This window comes from Carcharodon carcharias, chromosome 5, assembly GCF_017639515.1.
Source record: "Carcharodon carcharias isolate sCarCar2 chromosome 5, sCarCar2.pri, whole genome shotgun sequence".
NCBI classification, from domain to species: Eukaryota; Metazoa; Chordata; class Chondrichthyes; order Lamniformes; family Lamnidae; genus Carcharodon; species Carcharodon carcharias.
In genome coordinates this window covers 121,594,963-121,617,895 of record NC_054471.1, presented here as the reverse complement: position 1 = coordinate 121,617,895, position 22,933 = coordinate 121,594,963, and the positions used below count along the sequence as shown (strand labels likewise).

At 42.2% G+C, this 22,933-nt stretch overlaps 1 protein-coding gene across 2 annotated transcripts in view; it reads left to right on the top strand.

Annotated features, from left to right (window-relative positions):
* Window positions 1–22,933, top strand: part of lama2 (laminin, alpha 2) — a 588,604-nt gene that overhangs the window by 523,795 nt on the left and 41,876 nt on the right. The window contains exons 52-57 of one of the 2 annotated variants that reach the window (XM_041187589.1): window positions 2,389–2,400; window positions 7,660–7,780; window positions 7,934–8,110; window positions 8,509–8,657; window positions 9,482–9,658; window positions 20,129–20,288. In XM_041187589.1, coding sequence (XP_041043523.1) covers window positions 2,389–2,400; window positions 7,660–7,780; window positions 7,934–8,110; window positions 8,509–8,657; window positions 9,482–9,658; window positions 20,129–20,288 — 796 coding nt within the window. The remainder of the gene's footprint in view (window positions 1–2,388; window positions 2,401–7,659; window positions 7,781–7,933; window positions 8,111–8,508; window positions 8,658–9,481; window positions 9,659–20,128; window positions 20,289–22,933) is intronic. The other variant, XM_041187590.1, reaches the window with a different exon arrangement.

Here is a 22,933-nt window from a genome sequence, read left to right as displayed (position 1 = left end):
AATAATGAGTTTTCTATTCTTGATGTCACCATGAAATGTTTCATTTGTTCCATGAAGGCTAAAGGAAATGATTGTTTTCCAATATATTTTTAAGACACTAGACATCTAATCCAACAGGGTCTCCAACAGCCAGTTGTCTGTCCATAGGCACTGTAACACAATCCAGTAATTTAAACTCCAGTACCGATCCAGGAACCCCAATTGGTTTTGTCAATCTTCTATGTATTCTGTGAAGGTTCATTATATCTTCTCCTGTGGAAAATCTATAAAATTCTAACCATGCCTCATTACCATTCAACAAATATTTTTTTTGTTGATTTCATCTAAGAACTCTGTGAAGAGATCAAAACCTTCATCACCATCCAACTGATGGGTATCCATCTCACAAAAATACTCTACTTCTGATTTTAAAAAAGATCATAAATTGGTTTCTCTTTGGTAGGACATACTGTGTCCACAAATCCATTTCAATCTTCCACTAGTCATATGGTGCAGAATTTGAGAACATTGGAGAGTAATCATACCCGGACAATTTACATTTGCTTTCTGCCATTTTCCACAATGACCAGTGGGATTTTAATTTTCTGTCTGAAATATCTTTCTTAGTTCCCTATCTTTACCTTTAGGTAACCACACTCTGCTACCACATTATATGACAGAAAGGCAGGTGGAGAAAGATAGAACTGGAGCCAACCTCCACACACCTTTTTATATCATTTGTTACAGAGACACACATTACAAACATGCATTTCCTAACCCAACCACCATAGATTCAGTCTGTTCTTATTTTTAAGATTGCAAGTGAATTCCCAGTTAATGCTCACCATATGTATACAATTAAATACAGTTAATATGCACTTAACAGAGTGGCAGTATCAGAGATGGAAAGTAGATAAATCTTCCTTGAGCTAAGTGTCCACTTCAACATCACCTTTAATATACTGAAGATGAAAAAAGGGCAGCATCACAGCAGAAAATCCAATCCAGTGTACTTAGATATTAACTGTATGTACATTGCATTTGTATGTAGTTTGTACACATGAGGGTAACTTTATGAGCATGCACTCCTGATAGTGAGCTTCACCAACTGCCTTACTCACTAGCAGTGTGCATCATAAACTTCAGTGTAAATTGCCTAAGATTCCCTGACTGCATTTTAAGGGGTTTGTGGTTATTGTGCGCTCATACTTCCAAAATGCTGTCCTGGCAGGTAAAACTCGCTGCTGACTTGTAAAATTACCTCATTGAGTTTAAATCCAAAATCTAGTGATTAGAGCATAAAATGTTGGAAACATTCAGCAGACCAAACACCATCTGTGGAGAAAGAAAAACAGAAGTTTAACATTTCAGGTTGACAACCTTTCGTCAGAATCCTTATTCATCAGTACCGATGAAAGATCATTGATCTGAATTGTTGACCTGATATTTCCCTCTCCACAGATACTGCCTCACCTGCTGAATGTTTCCAACATTTTCTCTTTTTAATTCAGATTTTCAGCATCACAGTACTTTTGATTTTTCAGCACCAAATTGACATTAGTACTACTTAGATTTCCTCTAACGTATAAACTCTAGCAATCGAGACTGTTGGAGAAATAACCTTTCACAGAGCTTAACTACACAATTACCAAATTTATCAAGAAATTACGTTGGCAGAATCCATGGAATTGTATGTTGTCAGGCAACTGTTTCTCCTGACACATTAGTGTATGATATGGTGCTAAAGAGGGAGGAAACTAATCCAAATTGTAAAGATGCCTGATTGGATTCTAATGCTTTGTGTAAAAACTTTATTCTCTGAGACACATGTAATGAATCTTTGAAACAATGATAACTCTCTCTTGTTTATGGGAGTACATTTGTGGAAGAGTCTTGCAGTCAGTGTCTTGTGAAAATCACTCACTTTCAGCCAATATATTCTCCTAAGTTCAAGAGTGGGAAGAAAACGAAAAGGATGTCAATTCCAAATTGTTTTTCTGCTTGATTATTAAAAAAGCTATGCTTAAAAATATCCTTAATTAATCCTTTATAAAATCAAGAATTATGAAAAGCTTTGATTCCAAAAGCAGTATAGAAAGATTAGGCAAATTTTGGGATACGAAAATAAAATACCGCAGATGCTGGAAATCTGAAATGATAGAAAACAGAATATGCAAGAAATATTTAGCAACATCTGTGGAGCCTCAGTGGAGAAAGATTTGATGAAAGGTCACAGATCTGAAAGGTCACAGATCTGAAATGTCAACTCTCTTTCACTCTGCACTGATGCTGCTGAGTATTTCCAGCATTTTCTGTTTATATTTCAGGAAATTCTAATTTTCTAATAACTATATATAAATTATATTAACATAATAATTTTGTTTTCCTTTTGTACTTCTTTTAATCCAGTATGAAGGCCAGGTAAGGAGTGTTTCAGTGCATGTTTTTTTTTTATAGCGCATAATGTTAATATTCACAATTAAGGCACTTAATTCCATCGCAATTTGATATTCTTTACATCATGTGAAGCTAGTATTTCACATTCTTTATGCCATAGGTGCAAGCTTTACTCCTGCTAGCCAGTCAAACTGCTTACTGCTGTTGCACCTTGGCAAACAACGCACATCAAATGTTGCAATACACAGTGTGCTTGTGCAAAACACTGATGATGCTGTATTTAAATGACTCATTGCTATTTAGAAAGAAGGTTTGATCTGGTCATTGAATATTGATAAAATCTGCTGACCTATTCTAGTCAGGTGGTATGTATCATGCACTGAGGATGCTTTACAGAACACACAGGTGTAAGTCCCAGTTTGTAATCTAAAAGCCAGAAATTGAGAAAAGATTAGCTGCAGTTGAATGTGTGACACATTGTGAGATATGATTCTGCATTAGGTGCCCCTAAAGAGGGGTGAGCATATTACTGACTTCTTATAGATCGCTTCGGAACTTTAAATGAATTGTTCATTTGTTGATCCACTCAAGCTTGATCGGATGAATGAGTTTCTGATTCTGATGTAAGATAAAGGGGTCAATAATGCAGTTATTACTGGGGATATCTCTACTCAGCAGATACGCGTGATTCATAATATTGAACACTGAGGCTCACTCTGTGCACCATGCACAACCCTCAGTACCATATGTCAGGGATGCTCAGCACATCTGGCATAAGCCAATTTTATTAATGCCTAAATTTAATATAAATTAACTAATGGTTCTATAATGCAATTACATTGGCAGAGTAGTGCTGCGTCACTCAGTGCACATATAATACAGGCACTAGCTGTTAGGCTCCTTGAGGCATATCAGGTTTTCTTTCTTAACAACGTGTCAGCTTAGGGGTTGTCTTGACCTAGGATTTTGTCTGCTGCTTTGGTTTTTTTAACCTTCATTACTGGTTATTCAAATTTTCTCAAACTGCACATCACTCATCAAGGGTTTCGTTGGAAAGGGACTAATTATCCAGGATCTACATAGGACTATTCCACTGTGCATCCTTTCAAAGGAACAGACATTGAAAGACAGGTATTTAAACTTATATAGGAGCCCATATATTGCCACCTACAGGCTAAAATATTTGTACCTTGATATCCCAAAAAGATCTTATTTGACAGACAACAGCCCCAATCTTAAAGGCTTGCTTATGTGGCCTGGAGGAGCACAACTACTTACATTAATATTGCACCTTTAACAGAGTAAAATGTCCCAAGGCATTTTACAGGAACATTATCAAGAAAAAATTGATACCAAACCACATAAGGAGATTTTAGAATCATAGGGCAGAATTTTGCCCTAGGTTGGCAGGCAGGCCCCACTGGCTCAGCGGTGGACAGGCAGCCGACCTCCGCCACCGAAGCGGGCCCCGCTGCCATTTTAAGTGGGCAAGCCAATTAAGGTTATGCGCTTCCTGTGCAGGGGGGTGTGGTGGGGTGGGAGAGATGGAGTCCCCATCTGTCAAAGATGCGCAAAAGAGCTCACTGCTCCCTGAGACTAAGTGCTGTCTCAGGGAGATCAGTGAAAGTTTTCCAAACTTAAAAAATAGAAAAATAAAAAAATTATTAACATGTTCCCCTCATGTAACAATGTCACATGAGATGGGTCATGTTAATAAATGTCACATAAAGTTTATTAAACATTTTTAAAGCGGACATGAAACCTCATCCCACCAGTGGATGAGGTTTTATGTTTTTTATATTGCCTGCTGGGGCTCCTGGCCTGCTCGCCAGCCATAAGGTTGGACGGGCAGGGCATTTAACTACCTTAATTATCCTGTGAATGAGCTTAATTGGCCATTGACAGGTCAGTGGGCAGACAGCTGATTTCACTGTCCACCCGCCTTCCTCAGTATCTAAATGGACCAGGATGACTTTGAGGGTTCCTCCTGACGTCATCCCGTGTCATTTTCCCGTCGGCGAGCGGGCCCTGCCCCAAATCGCTGAAGGGAAAATTCAGGCCATAGAATCATAGAATGGTTACAGCACAGAAGGGGTCCATTCAGTTCTTTGTGTCTGTTCTGGCTCTCTGCAAGAGAACTCAGTTGGTGCCACTCTCCCACCCTTTCTTCATAGCCTTGCAGAGCTTTTCTCTTCAGGTAAAGAACCAATTCACTTTTGAACCTGTCTCCACCACACGCTAAAACAGTGCATTCCAGATCTGAACCATACATTGTGTAAAAAGGTTTCTCCTCATGTCACATTTGGTTCTTTTTTCATTCATCTTAAATCTGTGTCTTCAGGTTTTCGATCCTTTTGTCCATGGGAACTATTTTGCGTACCTGTGCTGTCCAGACCCCACATGATTTTAAACACCTCTATCATATCTCCTCTTAAGCTTCTCTTCTCTGTGGAGAGCAGGCCCCACTTCTCATTCTGTCCATGTAACTGAAGTTCTTGTCCCTGGAACCCTCTCTGAAGCCTTCACATCTTCACTAAAGTGTAGTCCCAGAATTGGATAAAGTACTCCAGTTGAGGCCAAACCAATGTTTTATAAAGGTTCTCTACACCTTCCTTGCTTTTGTACTTTATGCCTCCACATATAAAGCCAGGATCCCTGTGTGCCTTATTAACCACCATTTCAAATTGTCCTGGCACTTACATCCTCAGATCCCTCAGCACCTGCTCCCCCATTAGAATTTTATCCTTTATTTTATATTACCTCTCCTCAATCATCCTACCAAAATGTCACACTTTGTTTCATGTTAGGGCAGATGACCATAAGCTTGGTCAATGAGGTAGGTTTTAAGGAGGATCTTAAAGGAGGACAGGGAGACAAAGGCAATTAGGGAGACTTTTGAGAGCTTCAAGCCATGCAGCTGAAGGTACGACCATCAGTGGTGGAGCACTCCTGCTCCTTCTGGTCCACAACCTGAAAATGTATCTTTACACTTGCCTTGTTGGACCTCTTCTGGTCCACAATCTGGTTTGGCCTGAGGGGGAAGACATCACTGCTGTCCCACACAAGTTTTCAAGTAAAAATACAGATCAGGTCCTGATGAATTCATCAGACACAATCGGTTTATTTAGAGAAGGCCCTAGTGCCCTTCACACACTCACCTGCTCAAAAGATCAGGTTAAGATCAAGACATAGCAGAAGGCAATTGAACCAGAGGGCATAAGTGACTTAACCCATTGCAACTGATACCTGATTTGTTTCCGTCTGGTGGAAAAGTTAAAGTTGGTGCCTATGGTTCATCAGGGATGCTGTGAGACACTATATAGTCTTCTTTAGCAGACCTTACAATCACTTCAAAGATTGCTCCATCAGAGGCTGCCAAGGTGTCTGCTACCTTGAATTTTATGCCTCAAATCGTTCAAATCATTCATATCAGTGCATGGCTGAGTCAAGCAATTAACAGGTGCGTTGCTTTCCCAGACCTGTGATTTAATTAACTCTTCCATGGAAACCAGCCAATAGAGAAAACAGATCTGAACTTTTACCATCTGTCTTCCGCCATCACCAGCCCCCCACAACAAAAAGCAGAATATTATCGATGGCACACATAGATCCTTACCCACTATGGAACAGAAAAGGGTTCCACTCCCTGAATGTGCTGCTGTGACCTTAGACACAGAATCACGCAAGTTAATGCCCACTACCATGGTAGTTGCTAGGTTTTTGCAGTAGAAATCCATGGTGTCACCATTATTCTTTTATGGAATTTGAACATCACCGACAAGGCCAGTATTTATTTCCCATTCCTAATTGCCTTTAAGAATGTGATGGTGAGCTTCCTCCTTAAACTGCTGCAGTCCATCTGGTATAGGTACACCCTCAATGCTGTTAGGAAGAGAGTCCCAGGATTTTGACCTAGTGTCAGTGAAGGAACAGCGATATAATTCCAAGTCAGGATGATGGGATGGCCGCTTGGGTAACAAGACTGAGCTCATGACTCCTTTGAGACGCCCTTTCACCAGACAAAAGAAAGATATAGTGAAGCACATGCAGCTACTTGGGTCTTGTTAGGACAAATTATCAAGATGTGAAAGTAAACTATCTGATGCATTGACTAATCAGCAGACCATTTGTAACTCTTTCGTGTACAAACACATTTCCATCTGTTTCAGATGAAGTTACATTGTTTCATAGTTTGCCATTGTGAGATTTGAACTCTTGATACTCTTTTGAGTAAACCTGTTTCCATCTGTTTCAGATGAAGTTATATTGTTTCATAGTTTGTCATTGTGAGATTTGAACTCTTGATCTTGGGGTTACAAGCCCAGTACCATAACCACTTAGCTATTTAGGCCAAGCTCAGACCATCTGTAGTAGAGCTTGGCTAAGGTGTCTAAGGTTATTGTAACCTGCTGTGTCTTTTAACACTTCTGATAAAGGGATATTGCCATATATTAGGTTGAAAAGGAGAGCAATCCTCAAATAATAGCAGAAGAGGACAAAGAACAGGAGCTAGAAGAGATGTCTTCAGAAGGACCATTCATGGAATTACATAAAATGTACAGTGCAGAAGCAGGCAATTCAGCCCTACTAGCCCATTTAGGTGTTCGTGCTCCACAAGACTCTTCTTTCTATTTAATCATATCAGCAAAATCTTCTATTCCTTTCTCCCTCATGCGATTATCCAACTTTCCCTTAAATAAATCTAAGCTATTTGCCTCAACTACTGCTTGTGATACTAAGTTCCTCATTTCCACCCACTCTTTGGAAAAAGAAGCTTCTCCGGAATTCCCTATTGGATTTATTAGTAACTATACAATATTGACTCAGCAAGAGACTTAAGTCGGGATTTAATAGAGATATTTGAATGCTTGTACCTGCCATGGTACATTAGTCATCTACACAATATCCTACTAAAATGCAAGATTCCTGAATACATTCAACCTTAAATGAAGAATCATGAACAACAGTGCATTTCTTCACAAGAATTGCACTCACCCTATCTCAAAAGAACTCTTATGACATATTAATGGAGCAGTTAAACCATATTTCTTTCACCCTAACAGTGAATCTTCTATTTGTAACTATGTGCTCCTTCTAAATGTTTCCACTGTGGGTTAAAGAAGTGAGGAGAAATATTTATTGTCAATTTTAATCCTACAATTAATATCCCTTTTACCACCAGTATTTTAATTTTATTTCTTCAACATTATTTCAGTAAGGTGTCTATAATCTTAGAAAAACACTGACAAATTTACATTGACAAAATACTTTTATCCGTTACAGGCCTGAAGTCAATTTAAAGAAATATAGTGGCTGCCTCAGAGATATAGAAATTTCCCAGTCACCATATAATTTGTTGAGTGGCACAGATTACCTGGGATTAACAAAAGGCTGTATATTGGAGGTTTGTTATCTCTGGCTTTATGATATTGTACATTTGACAGCAATTTTCTTTGTATTTAAAATAATGTATTTTAACAACATACAGTACATGCTCCTGTTTATGAGGTTGTCTTAGTATTTTGCATGATGTTCACTAATGTGCTCTTTTTGACAGAATGTCCACACTGTTAGCTTCCATAAACCTGGATTTGTTGAGCTTCAACCACATGCATTGAATGTAGGCACAGAAATATCTCTTTCCTTCAGCACTAAAAATGAGACTGGAATGATACTTTATGGAAGTGGAAAAGCTTCAGCTCAACTCAGGAGAAAACGCCGCCAAACTGGACAGGTGTTGTTTACTATATGTTATTCTGTTGTATTGGTCACTGTTAACATCTTTTAAGTATTTATTTTATGCTCCTCAGCATATTGTATTTACATATTGAACCAATGGAAATAATAGACATGTGAAGTACTAAATATTTTAAGTATTTGTTATGTTACTTATTAAGTATATGCAATTTTAAAATGTTCTTTTCTTTTGTTTGGTATTGGTTATTCAACATTTTCAAAGACATCTAACACCCAGTAGTATCCCTAGAACCAAGAAAATTAGTAAAAAAATTGCAGTAGGAGAATATATTCTTGTATCACATTTACCTTGAAATACTTTTTGTTATGATCAATAAATTATTGCCAATAATGTCCATGTAACTTGCACTATAAGTTTGTGCTTTATACAAATAGGTCTACTATGCAGTTTTCCTAAACAGAGGGCGCTTGGAAGTACATATCGCTACTGGAACTCGAGAACATCGGCGTGTCACAATAAAACCAGAATCTGTAGTGTTCAATGATGGAAAGGAACATAGTGTTAGACTGCATAGATCTAAAGGGTATGATAGTTCCTAAATTATCTGACAATGCCTCAGATTGAATTTTTAAAATTCTAGTGGGTTTTCTATATCTTTACTGTTAACAAAAGTTTGGAATTTCCTCCAGTGAGCCTGACATTGAAATTTAGCAGGCTAGTCATTTAAAACTAGTGCCTTATAATGTACTTTGCATAAATGAATTACATCGTGCAATCACTGTTATATGTGGATAAAATGAAAGGACAGTACCTAGCTCTTGCTCTCTCTTCTGGTGTGCATTTTGTAGCATGGTCATTGAATCATAATTGGAACAGAAACCCCATTTGATTTTAAACTTCCTGATGTTAATCCTCACCTCTCTGATGAGGGAGATAATGAGGTCACTAGCCACCTGCGTATCATGTGCCTAAAGCTGCCCCAGCTGACTACCATGTTCCCATTGTTGTCCCAGCTGACTACTAAGTACCTCCATTTCTGTCTCAACTGTGTACAATGTAATGTACAATGCTGTCTAAGCAGACTACTATGTCCCTGTATTTCTGTCCTAGGTGACTACTGTGTACCCCCAATGCTGCCCTGGTTGATTATTATGTGCCCACTGGTAACTTCACTGAAGCATCTAAAACTGAACTTGGCCACTTTCTGGGAGGGACGATTTACTCTGTCTGCTAACTAACTTATAAACCTGAGGAAATTTCTCCTCATTTGTACTGTTAACATAATGCTCCTTATACAAGTTTCTGTTGGAACAAATGGTTTGGCATGAATTTTAATTAATTATTTCCACTGTCTTGTATTTAAAAGCCTTAAATATGCAGATAACATGAGATTCTTTTTGCTGTCAGGTTGCTTGTAGTGCAAGTGAATGAAGAAAAAGCTCAAAGACAACGACTACCCAATGATCTGCCTCTCAATATTAAAAGGCTGTTTGTTGGAGGTGTTCCTGTTTCATTCCAAGTCAGCCAATTAAGAAGTATCACACCTTTTGAAGGCTGTATATGGAACTTAGTTATTAATTCAGTGTAAGTAAGGCTTCATTACTCCTACGAAAAATACAGATTTAGGGAAAGGGAAAAATAAATGGGATTATTTCTCAATTAGGTACTCCTAGAGATTGCATATTACAAAAGAATGTAGTTGAACATATGAGCAAATTAAGAAATCAGGGCAACCGTCCATACATTTCCATCCATTAAAATTGGAGGGAAAACCACAGGCAGTGGACTCATGATTTCCTAGTATACGATCTCTTAAAATGCTTGATTGGTAAATGACCTTTATAACAATATCCTTGGGCATTGCTGATTAAGACATTTTGTCGAAGCTTTTCACCTTGCACTCATTAGGACAATTGTAAGAATACCAATGTCAGGGGAAGCAACAACTTTACACTGTATGAGAACAGCATGCTGATTGGTTGGCAAGTGGACTTTATTGGTGACTGACAGTTAACTGCCAAGCATTGTTATAAATTTAAACCAGGCAGCTTGACTCCAGTACATGCAAATGAACCTGACTGACAATCTTAAATTGGTTGTCAGCATAATTTTGAACACACTGAGGATTATTTAGCAAATGTTGTCCATTCTCAAGTTCACATCTAATGTTGGGAACTGTGTTTTGAGTTTTGCAAGCATAGGCTGGTTGGGTATGGTCTGTACCTTGCCTGTTGTAAACAGCAGGATAATGGCTACCCTGATCAGATCATTTCACACTTATATTGTGCAAACTCATGAACGGGCCTAAGGCTGTCTCTTCCGGCCCTGAAAAGTGCCCAATCTACCTCAGATTATCTTGGAAGGGCAAGAATTTGAGCAACAGGTGAAGCTAGCTGTTTCAAGCTGCTACTATGCAGTAGCAACATAAGTGGTATTCACCATTAACAGGATGCTGCCATTAAGCCAAAAAGACATTCTGCCTGTCACAAAAAATGAGTAATGTGGTTTATGAATTTTAGTGCCGTGTGATGCTAGGTATCTAGGGCATACATCCCAAAGATTGCCGATTGTATCAAACAGCATGTCCTTTCTGCTGTTCGCAATGGGCAAAGTATAGACTGTACCCAACCAGGCCATCCTTGCAGAACTCAAAACACAGTGTCCAACATTAGATGTGATTCTACGATTGGAAAATATTTGCTGAATAATCCTCAGGACAGAATTTTCGATGCCCGCCGGCGAAGTGGCGTGAGCAGACAATATGGTGCAATGGATTTATGTCAGCGTGAAACCAGTTTGCGGTAAACCATTCAGCCTGCCAATGGCAGGCCATGTTTCCCACTACAAAATATTGGGAGCCTCATTGTAATACATCAGCAGATCATTATTAGGCCTGCCCGCCGGAATTGTTTCCCCCCTGCCCACCAGATCGTCCGTCCACGTGGGCAGGAAAACTTGCCGACGTGTTTCACAACAGCACATATGCGACATTCATGGCGGCCTGCGCTTTGAGGGGAACTCAGAGGTGGGTACACAGAAACATTGTGCAGCGCTCACCAGGGTTGCCTATTGGACTTCAAGCTTGCGGGGCATCGGGGGGGTTGGGATTAAGGGTAGCCCTGCCGTTGAGGCAACTTGTTGGAGGAGAGCAAGGGTAGCCTTGTGGTTGAAACGACTTGTGAAGGGCAGCCCTGCCGTTGAATACAGCGCACAAGCATTCAGGGTGGGAGGTAGGGTGGTGGGCAAGGGTAGCAGCCATGCGTTTGGGAGACCTGTATAAAGTGACCATTCCTCTGCAACTGAGCCAGTTCAGGCGCATCCACACTGATAATGGAAGTTGGGCTTCTAGCTTGTCTGCTCTCTCAAGCAATGCAGAGGCATCTAAGTGCCACCATGTGCTCCAAAGCTTTTCACACCCCCCCAGCCACCCACCCCCTGGCACAGACTACAAAGTCCTGGGCATTTTAGTGGACAGTGGAGCAGTTGGACGATGTACATGTTGTACAATCTCCTCGGTAAAGCTGTCCATGGAGCAGTCACTGCTGGAGGCGCTCATAGCCCCTTGCAATGTCAGCATCCTGGTTTATGCTAGTCTGTCCCATGGTTTAAGGCAACAGGGCAGCCATGCAATGTGGATTGGGAGTATGCCTGAGCTGAGAGCACAGCATGCAGTCCAATGAACAAATCTGCCACCAATCAGTCGGATGGATTGGGGCGGAGATGGTGGGGTTTCAGGTAGCCATGCAGCACAACTAATCTCTAGCCATCCAAGTGTTGGCCAGCACTACCAGGAATTGTTAAGGGACACGTTCTTGGTAACCAGGACAGTTCTTGGTACGCCCATGCTAACCACATGTCTCTCTCTTCCACCCTGCAGGAGGAGTACATCAGGATCTTGGTGCCTGGTGAACTAGCTGTATGCCTAATAGCACAAAGAAGATGGAGGAGAGAGGGACTGAGGCTCCTGGTTGTGCAAAGACAGAGCAGCAATTTCAGGGAGAAGGGGCGCCTAGCAACACCCAGGATCTATAGACAGCGCCTGTTATTCCTGCAGATGACTGAGAACCAGTGTTGCCAAAGACTGCGCATGTCTAGGAAACTGGTCGCTCACATCTGCCTCCTGCTGCAGGATTTGGTGCCAAGGGGTCATGGAGGGCAACCACTGCCAGTAGCTGTGAAAGTGACCGCAGCACTCAATTTCTATGCCACTGGCCCCTTTCAGGGTTCCACAGGTGACCTCTGCTGGATCTCAAAGCCTGCACCCCCAAATACATGCATTAGGTCACAGATGCCATCTTTGTGAGGACACACAACTTTGTGCATTTCGCCCGGGACCAGGGCAGCCAGGATGCAAGAGCGATTGGATTCACCCAGAACTTGGTTTTCTCACAGGTGCAGGGTGACATCGACTGCACTCGCTTGGCTCTCAGATCTCTGTCGCAACAAGTAGTCAACTACATCAACCACAAGGGATTCCATTTGCAGAATGTGCAGCTGGTGAGGGACCACCAGAAACACATCCTCCGTTTGGTGTTCGATACATCAATGGTTGGTGTACAAAGACACCCAGGTCCCTATGTATACCAATATTTCCCAATCTATCACCATTTAAATAATACTCTGTCTTTCTCTTTTTCCCACCAAAGTGGATAACTTCACACTTATCCACGTTATACTGTATCTGCCATGTATTTTTCCCATACTCAACCTATTTAATTTGCCTTGAAGTCTCTTAACAGCCTCCTCATCGCTCATATTCCCACCAAGTTTCGTGTCATCAGCAAACTTGGAAATATTACATTTGCGCACAGTTTCCAGGGAGTGTGCATGACTCCTCAGTCCTCAGTCAGTCACAGATCCCTGAAGGCTTCCAAGTCCAGAGAAGCTGCAGGGTTGGCTCCTCAGGGACAAGGGCTACCCGCAGAGGCAGTAGCTGATGACAGCCATGCGGTGGCTTCAGACTGCAGCAAAGTGAAGATATAATGAGGCTCATGCTGCAACTCGCAGTTTGGTGGAGCAAACCATCATGATGCTGAAGATGAGATTCCAGTGCCTGGACCTGTCCGGTGGAACCGCTACAATTCAGTCTGCAGAGGGTATCATGCATCGTCGTCATCTGCTGTGTCCTTTACAACCTGGTACTGCAACGGTGGGATAAGCTGGAGGAGCTGGAGACACCCTCCAATGAGGAGGTCACTGACGGGGATGAGGATGAGGAGATCCTCGAAGGCAACGATGATGGGAATGAGACATTCACAATGGCTAGACGAGGCAGGCATACTTGAGGGGCCCTCATGGCTGCTAGGTTTGTGGAGGATGATGTAATGTGACCCCATAGATCCTCACATTGCATCTGTGAACGTTTGACTTCAGTCTGGCTTATGGCAGCGCAAATACCCTCTGTGAGAATTCTCCTGTCATGGAGATGCAGTGGAGACCCTAATAGTTGCTCGATTGCAGGAGGATGATTACAACATGCAGTGAGGACACTCCATTGATCTTCACATAGCCGCTGAGAATGTTTGACTCCTGTCTGGCCGAGGGCAGCTCGCTTGCACTCTGTGATCAGGGTTATATCATAGAGAAGCAGCCATGGAACTTTAGAAGCATCTGATCCTTTGTCCGCCTTCAGCACCTGAGCCCTTCAGGAGCACAGCATCACTGGTCACAGATGCTGCACAGGTGGGGGCCAGCCCCACCTTAAAGATGCTGAGAGCACACAGAGAAAGAGAACTCTGTGACACCTACGAACTACATTCTGAAAGCATTGACAAGCACTGCAGAGGTGCAGGCACCGGTATTGTTTGCAGGAAGTGTGAGGCAGGACCATTACTTTGGCCCAGAGGCTGCACAAAGCACAGGGAAGAGACCCTGGGCTGAGACCCCTGCCTATATCTTATGCAGAAAGGTTTCACATCTGAGTAACAACTGCTCATCAGAACAAGGGTGATCCGTAGGCAGGGAGACATTCTTGAGAGCTTATTGACAATAGTGAACAGTATGTACAAGTGATTAACACCCATGCCCAGGCTGTGCAACTAATTCTTAACTTTCCTAACCCTGCCGCTACATCTTTTTGCTCCCCAGACATCCACAATGGAGGTGGAGGCAGTTTGCTGACTACTACACCCTGTCTGTGATTACCTTGGCGGGCGTCCTGTGGAGGGCTGAGACTTGCCGGGCCCCGGCCTGCTTTCAAGGACCTGCTGTGTGGCAGTAACACCCTCCTTGGCCTGTGGACCTGGAGCTGCTGAGGTCATAGGAAGAGGGGATTCGGATGGGCCGGACACTCTCGGAGTCGCCTGGGCGGATGGCCCCTGGCGTGTGCACCTGCTGATCCTCCTCCCTATGGGTGCCTGAGGGCCCTAGGCTGACTACTTGAGAAAAAGGGTAGCTGGGGTGTTGTAAGGAACATACTTTTTTATTTCTGTTGGACTGTTGTAAAGAACATATCTTTTTATTTTTTATTGGACTGTGGATTTAAATTACAACGGCTGCAGGTTAAAAGACATGTCCACTGGAACAGAATGAGAGATATATACAATGTTGCAGTGCTGGAACAAAGTGCGCCATGAAAGACAGGATGGTGCCAGGAAGGAGCCCTGGATGAAGGGAACTGCCGGGCAACAACATTTTAATGGCTCGTGGTCAGGTGATTAGGTTTTGTATGAGAGCAGTGCAGCAGAATAACTCCCAACCTGAAAGGAACAAGACCTAAAACCTCTTTCTCCTGTGTGTGGATTATTCCAGCAATTCCACAATGATAGCTAGCTGGCTTTTTCTCCTCATATCTCTATAACCAACTCTCTCTCTGAAAACCCCTGTCAAGAGGCAAAAGGGTGAAATCACTATTAGAGACATTGAAAGGCAAGTGCTCTTCCAGTGAACTAAATACTGAAAGTATTGGAAGACCAACTCGTGCCATCAACAAGAACTGTAAAGAATTTGGAAGACCTCAAACAAAATCAAACCATCGTATCCTGTATCCAAATTGGTACTACTTGTACTGTTTTATCCCACCCTTAAAATCCATGTTTTTGTGTGTCTTATGTGTCTTGTATGTGTGTGTATAGGGATTTAAGAAGAGGTAGAGTTTAGATTATAGAGTTAGAAATTAGCAGTTTATACTTCTTTCTTTTGCCACTGGTTAACAACAGTTTGTTCAATAAACAGTTATTAACTTATTAAGCTTACAAACCTGGTGCTCGTATTCTGTTAACCTAAATTAAACAGTTAGGTAGAATTGGGGCAATGTGGTGGTTTGGTCAAACTTTTCACATTTGTTGTGGCTCGGGGAACAGTGGGGCTGATATTACAGCGCACTATCCCCAGTGAGTTGTCAAGTGAGATGGGGCTGCCCTGCATCCCTCTCAGGTACACATTTTGGAAGCTAACTATGGCCTCAGTGATGGAGTTCAGCCTGTGCAGCAGAAGCGACATCCTGGACCGAGGTCTCCATGGTGGCTGGCATCCTACCAGGGTTGACTCAGTGCATTGTCATGCCAGCGCTATCACCTCAGTCTGAAGGTGGATGGATTCCTCCATTTGTGCCTTGCAATCTGAGGAGTGCAGTGGACATCCCTTCTTGATGTTCCTAAGCTTGCCTTTGCAGCTCCAGCAACTGTGAGATGACTGAGTCTAAAAGCTCATTATCTGACTCGGACTCAGCAAATTTCTGGCTTCCAGCAGTCCTCCAAGTGCCAGGGACCTGGGAAGTCCTTGCCTCCACCACCTGCTGTGGATCAGACAGTGCGATGTTCTCACCAGATTGTGATCCCGAGGCTTTTCTAAAGCTTGGTCCCATTGAGGTGTGTGTCTCTGCTATGGTGGAGGGCGTGGGTGAGCGCTGTGATGGGTCTTCAACGAGGGTGCCTCAAATTCCTCTTCAGAGGTGTCTTCGGGCTTGACTGGAGACCCTGGTTCATGGACTGTCTTCGCTGTTTCCCAGATGTGCCTGTGGAAGCAAAGGGATATAATTAGTGCATTGCAGTAGCCTGTGAAACAGGACACATCACTCATAGCATGGTTGTCTGATGTATGTTGCATTGCTGGACCCTCACTTGGAGACCAGCGCCGACCTCAATGTCAGCAGAGGACAGGTCCAGATCGTTGCTGATGGCTCTGTTTTCAAAGTTGGTGAGGACCTTGATCTCAGGCATCTCTCCACTTGTCTGCGACCTCTCCCTGTTGTTGTGTGCAGCTTCTCCTGCATGAATGGAGATGGAGAGAATGTAAGCAGGATGCCTGCCAGGCCAGATGATAAGTATGCCTAGTGTGTGTGGGTGGTGATTGGTCCCATGGGCAGGATGAGGACAATGAAGTTGTGTGTGAGAGAGTGAATGGTGACGTCCCTTGAACTGGCAGTGAATGAGGATCCTGTGTATGTGTGATGGGTTTGTGAGCGTGTGAGTTGAGTGATGAGAAGAGTGACTTACCCATTCATCCTCTTGCTGCACTGGGTGGCTGTCCTCTTTTGAAGGGCATTGGCACTGACCACTGCTGCCACCATCTCCCAAACCTGGTTGGTGATGCCGCTGCCCATCCTGCAGCCAGAGCGGGGGTAGAGGACATCCTGGCAGGCCTCCACGGCATCCAAAAGGCACTCAAGGGATGTGTCGCTGAACCTGGGCCTGCAGTCTACTTCAGTTTTAGGGCCATGTCTTCCAGTGGTGGTCTAGAATGTTTGCTTGCGGCTGGACTTTAAGTATGGCACCCGGCGGCATGAAGCGGCAGGTTGGGTGGCAGGCAAGCAAATGAGAGCCCACCCACCATGGACTGGCGTCTTTTCCAGGAATGCATAAATAATATGGTGGGTTTGGGATGATACAACTCAAATATCCGTCATTGCGGCCGGTGGGTAAATCATCATTTTACCCGCCTATTACTGCACTTAGCACAATGAGGGTGGAATCATCCCAGGTTTGCACTAAGAATTATGCTGACAACCAATTTAAGATTGTCAGTCAGGCTCGTAGTGTGGTGCCTTTGCGTGTACTGGAAGCTACATATGTTAATACACAGGGCTTTGTTCTTTCCAGTCAGAAAGGACATGTACACACACATTGTACCTATTGCAGCTAAACAAAATAAGTGATAGCCATTCACTGGTTTATTCCTCAGCAATGCCTTGACCAATCGGAGTTAAGCTGCCTGGTTTACATTTCAAACAACGCTTGACAGTTAACTGTCATTAGCTGGTGCATTCTCTGTAGCAACACCTGGACCAATCAGAGTCCACTTGTCAACTAATCATACAGTATCAAGTTGCTGCTTCCCCTGACATTGTTATTCTTGCGATTGTCCTGATGAGTACAAGATGAAACGCTTCGACCAAATGTCTTTCTTCAGCAATGCTCAAGTTCTGTACTACCAAATAATTTCCTTAAATTAATTGAGTTGAACACATTATACTATGGAGAATGATTTAGAAATTCCTGTGGACGTTAATGTAATTATGTTCTTTGTAAAATGTTTGCTTTCATGTAAAATTATTTTACCCATTGAATATACTTTCACTGATATGGTCTCATTTGTAGTCTGCTTTTACTGCATTCAATTTCTTATTGAGCTACATGCTAATGTTACAATGATTATGTTCCTCACTGTCAACAGTAGGATTACCAGAATAATTCTGTAGAAAAATGTATATTTTAAAACATTTCGGGGCTGAATTTTCATTGTTGCTTTTCCAGTCACCCTCCATAACTTTGACAGAAGAGCTGTAGATTTTCCACAAAAGGTGGAGGCAACAATTAGGCTACGTTTCATATGGCAGAATTCTTAGCTCAGTGGGCGGGTGTGCACCCGACCCGACCTGGCGTGAAATCACACGCCAATGTCATCCTGCGCGCTCGCGCAATATTTCAGTTGGTGGGAACGTGCAAAAGGCAGAAGTGCGTCCAATTAAGAGGCCAATTAAGGTCATTAGCAGCACAATTTTACGTTGATTTTATGTTGCCATCCAACTTTATGGCTGGTGGATGAGCGAATTGATCAGGCGGCCTTTATGTTTTTCATGAAACCCCATCCAAGGGCGGAGTTATTAAATGAAAGAAAAATAAAAATCTATGGATAGCATTTTCATCATATATATGTTCAGGTGACTGATTGTGATACTTGGACATTTTTTTTCTGATTTTAACAGCTTTATTTGATGTTTTTCAGATCATCAACTCCCTGAGGCAGCTCCCTGCCTCCAGGGAGCTTTCTGTCAGCATTTTCCTACACCTGCGCTGATGTCAGCGCCCGCTGTCCTCCCGCCCCCCCACCCCGGCAGCGCTGAGTTTCTCGGTGAGCGCTTCACGCTGGCTGGCTGTTAATTGGCCAGCTAGTGTGAAATCACGGTCGGGGGCCAATCAAGATGGAAGGTCTATTCCCTGCCCACCCGCCAGCCTAAAAGTTCTGCCCATAGTTGCTACAGGTATTTGATCAAACTTACAGCTAATGAGTGGGAGAACACTAAAGCACTTCATCGCCTTTAATTCTACTCAAACTGCCATCCCTATTTTCTTCTGTTCTTTAGAGTCTATGAGCAGAATCGTCTGTTCAGCGAGAGGGGGTAGGGCCTGCTCGCCAACACGTAAAATGACGCGGGGTGACGTCAAACGTGCGTCCTGACGTCACCCCGTGTCATTTAGATTTTCAGGTCGTCAGCTGCGTGTCCGCTGACCTGTCAATGACCTATTAAGGCCATTAAAAAACTAATTAAAATCATAATGGACCTGCCCATCCAACCTTAAGGTTGGTGGGCAGGCCGGGAGCCCTGGCAGGCTTCTGAAAAAGCATGAAACCTCATCCATGGGTGGGAAGAGATTTCATGAGTGTTTTAAAAATCTCAGAATATTTCAAAATATAAGTTATGGACGTGTCCCAACTCATGTGACAGTGTCACATGAGAGGACATTGCAGTGAAATTTTTTTCTCATCTTTATTTGAAGTTTCAAATCTGAGCCAATCTCCCTGAGGCAGCACTTAGCCTCAGGGAGATGAGTGTGCTCTTTTATGTGCATGTGCGAAAGAGCGCAATCCTGGCTCAGGCATTCCCCCCTGCCTGCACAGGGAGCGCATAGCACTTTCTGGTGGACGTCACGCTGGGCGGGCCTTAATTGGCTCACATATATATAATGCCGGCATGCCCCCAACCGGGGGTGCCAATTGGGAAGCCGCCCACTTGCACCTGCTCCTGCATATCCCACCCCCCCACGATGGGGGGCAAACGTTGCCTATATCTATTTTTCTTCATTTTCACTACTTATCTAATCTAGTTCAGCATTGCTTATTATTTACTTTTCCCTAAAAAAAAACTTGAAAACCTTTGTTAACTTTATTCTTTTTCCCACTACCCAACAAATTTGTAATGAAAAGGTTTTCTTTATAGTAAGTTTGCATCGGTTGAAAACTGCTTTTAACGGACAATTACTCATCCAGTCACAAGGTATTGAATTACGTTAAAGAAAACTTGCTGTGTTTTTATGCTTTTGAAGCAAATAGTTGAATATGTTCAGAGGATAAATCTTTTCATAATACTAGAAGATTAATTTTGGTTAATTTTGTCATAGATACTATAGGTGTCATGAGTAAAAACAACTTTTGTCCAAAATTTTCATGATTACAACTAGCTTCTCTTCTCTTTCTGGAGACATGAATTGTTCTTAATTGTTCGATTACATCACTAAAACGTGTCTGATGTCAACTGTTACACATATAAAGGGAGAATTTGTGATAAATTTGTGTGATTTGATAAACTTTATATTTAGCTGGAAATACACAGCAGATCTAGCCCTATATTGGGCAGAGTTAACATTTCAGGTTGATGAACTGTTTTGATGAAAGGTCACTTGACCTGAAAAATGAATTCTAATTCTCTCTCTCTCTCCAGAGATGCTGTCAGACCTGATGAGTAATTCGAGAATTTTCAGATTTTATTTTATGTTTCCAGGATCTATTGTAGTTGGTTCCTTTATAAATAGGTGTTCCATTCCTACAGTACTGCATATCGTAGGATTTATATTAGTCATACAATTATTCTTCCATATATTTGCATTTTTCTTTTAGACCACTGGACTTTGCTCAACCAGTATCTTTTGAGCATGCAGACATTGGGAGGTGCCCTACCCTAAAACCTTCAAAACCACTTCCTGATGAGGAAACTGAGACAGCTGAAATCACAGTCAAACCTATCACAGAACTGGAAAAAATTCCTACACCTGCTCCAGTAAGTTTCTTTTTTCCAAATTAGCATAAATTGTATGATGCATTAATGAAAGTTGCTCCCACTTTCAAATCAAAAAGAACTGATTGACCATACTTTAACATAGCAGGTGATCTCATTTGTTTGTGCTTTCTTGACAACAGCATTGGTTGCAAATAGAGACGAATTCGGCCCACTAAAAGATCTGAAAATCATGCACAGTCTGCATACAAGTTTCCAGAATTGCATTGATGAAGTCAAGGCTCCCCACTGGTATCAGGAATCTTAAAGTTCTCCTGCAATTATGCCTTACTGGGAGGTCAGATTCAATAAATGCTGCTTTGGCTCTGGAAATAAATAATATAAATCACACACTGTTTGGTAGCTCAGAGCCTCAAATCTCAATTATAATGAGAAATATTTTATGATTTACTTATTGGAATTAATTGAAAACTCATGCAGATCAAAAGACATAATGCTATTTTTTTAAAAGATTTATATACATTGCTTACAACATTGCAAGTTGCCTCTTTATACTGCTATTGTATATCAGCTGCAACCAAAATATTTGTCGGTAAAATACCACTTGCTTTTTTCTTTTACCTATGCAGCATTAGTGGCCAATGAAGCATTTATTTAACTATTTATTTAACTATATCAGTTAAAAGGCTTCACGGGAGCAATATGCGATGAGTGATATTTATTGCATAGCATTGCTGGAAATGGGTTTAGGCTCCTAATATTTTATTTTTTTACAGACAAGTTGGCAACTACTTTCTCTCTTATTGTCATCTCCATCAGGATTTGTTAGGCAATCGTAAACATATTGAGGGGATTGTAAAAATAGGAAACTCTATTCACTTACAAGTTGGATATATAAACATCCCTTTGCTATTGATTTTATGTGCTTATTTTTGTAAAATGCAGGGTAATTACAATTGTCAGAATTGGTTTGGTGATGCTTTCCTGACCTCACTCTCAGAATCCTCCTGAACAGCTTGGTTGCCAGTGAATGAAAGTGCAATGTTTGGAGTTACATGCTAAAAAGAGTGGTTAAGATGAACGTTTTTTAGATACATTTAAGAGGAGGTTAGATTGGCATATGAGAAAGAAACAAACTGAGGATAGTGTTAATGGGGTTAGGTGAAGAGGGATGGGAGGATGCTTGTGTGGAGCATACACTGGCATGGTTGGGCCAACTGGCTTTGTCTGTGTGCTTTTCTAAATAGTTCAACATTTTTGATTAGTAATAATGGATTATAAATTTAGAGACGTATTCATCGTATTGAGACCATTATAATTTGCATTTTCAACATTTGCAGGTATACATGCTACTAACACAGGTCTAGCATTAGAATATTTTTCTAATGTAGCTCAATTTAATTTTTTATTATCAATATATACAAGGCTTCTGTTATGTGTGGTATTAACAGCGTTTTAAAATGCTCTGCTGGAAATGGCTGACATATGAGCTCATCCTTTGCTTTGAACACTAACATTTTTTACTTACGTTTACTGCTTCTTAGGGTGTGCATCTCTCTGAACTGCGGAACAGCAAGCTTGCTACTGACCATGGCTCCATTCTGGTACCTTTTGTCGTCCAGTAATTGTGTTTGAACAGATTTCTTAGTCCCTAGGAAGTGCTCACTTATCCCCTAAAAATCATTGTTCTAAAACAAATTCCCTTATACATTGTTCAAACATGAAAGCCATTTTTTAAAAATAAAGATTAATTTGGACTTTTACTGGTACATTGCAGAAAAATCTAAGATCACTTTAAACAGGCAGGATAGTATTCAGAACGAAAGACTGACTGTTCACCCTTCCCCTGCAGAATGCCCTGCAGCCATTCTGTGACATCCTTGACCCTGGCACCAGGGAGGCAACACACCATCCTAAAGTCACATCAACAGCTGCAGAAGTGCCTGGTTGCACCCCTCACTATTGAGTCTCCTACCATTATTGCTCTTGCACTCTTACTCTTCCCACTTTGTGTAGCTGAGCCACCCACAGTGTTGTGAACTTGGCTCTGGCTGCACTCTCCAGAGGAACTTTCACCCTCACCGTTTTCCAACACAGAAAAATGGTTCTTGAATGATCTTTACTCTGGGGCTTTCCTGACGACCTGCCTACCTCCCTTCTTCTGACTGGTGGTCACCCATTCCCCCTCTGACTGCACTTCCTTAATCTGTGGAGTGACCACATCTAAAATCGTGCTATCCACGTAACCCTGAACCTCACGGATGCACTGCTGTGTCTCCAGCTGATGCTCAAGCTCCGAAACCTGTTGCTCCAGCTGGTCAAGCCAGTGGCACTTCCTGCACATGTGGTCATCCAGACTGCAAGGAGTGTCTAAGAATTCCCACACTCTGCAGGCCGTACAACACACGGGACTCAGCTCCCTTGCTGTACTTTTTGTTTGTTTTTAATTAAAATGTTATTTCCTTAAATTTAATCCCCACTCTGCTCATCAATGTCTCACTCTTTACAGCCTCGCTCTGCTCAGTAAAGTCTCGCTCTTTACAGCCCCGCTCTGCTCACTGAAGCCTCGATCTTTACAGCCCTCACTTGGCTCACTGAAGCCTCGATCTTTACAGCCCCGCTCTGCTCACTGAGGCCTCGCTCTTTACAGCCCCGCTCTGCTCACTGAGGCCTCGCTCTTTACAGCC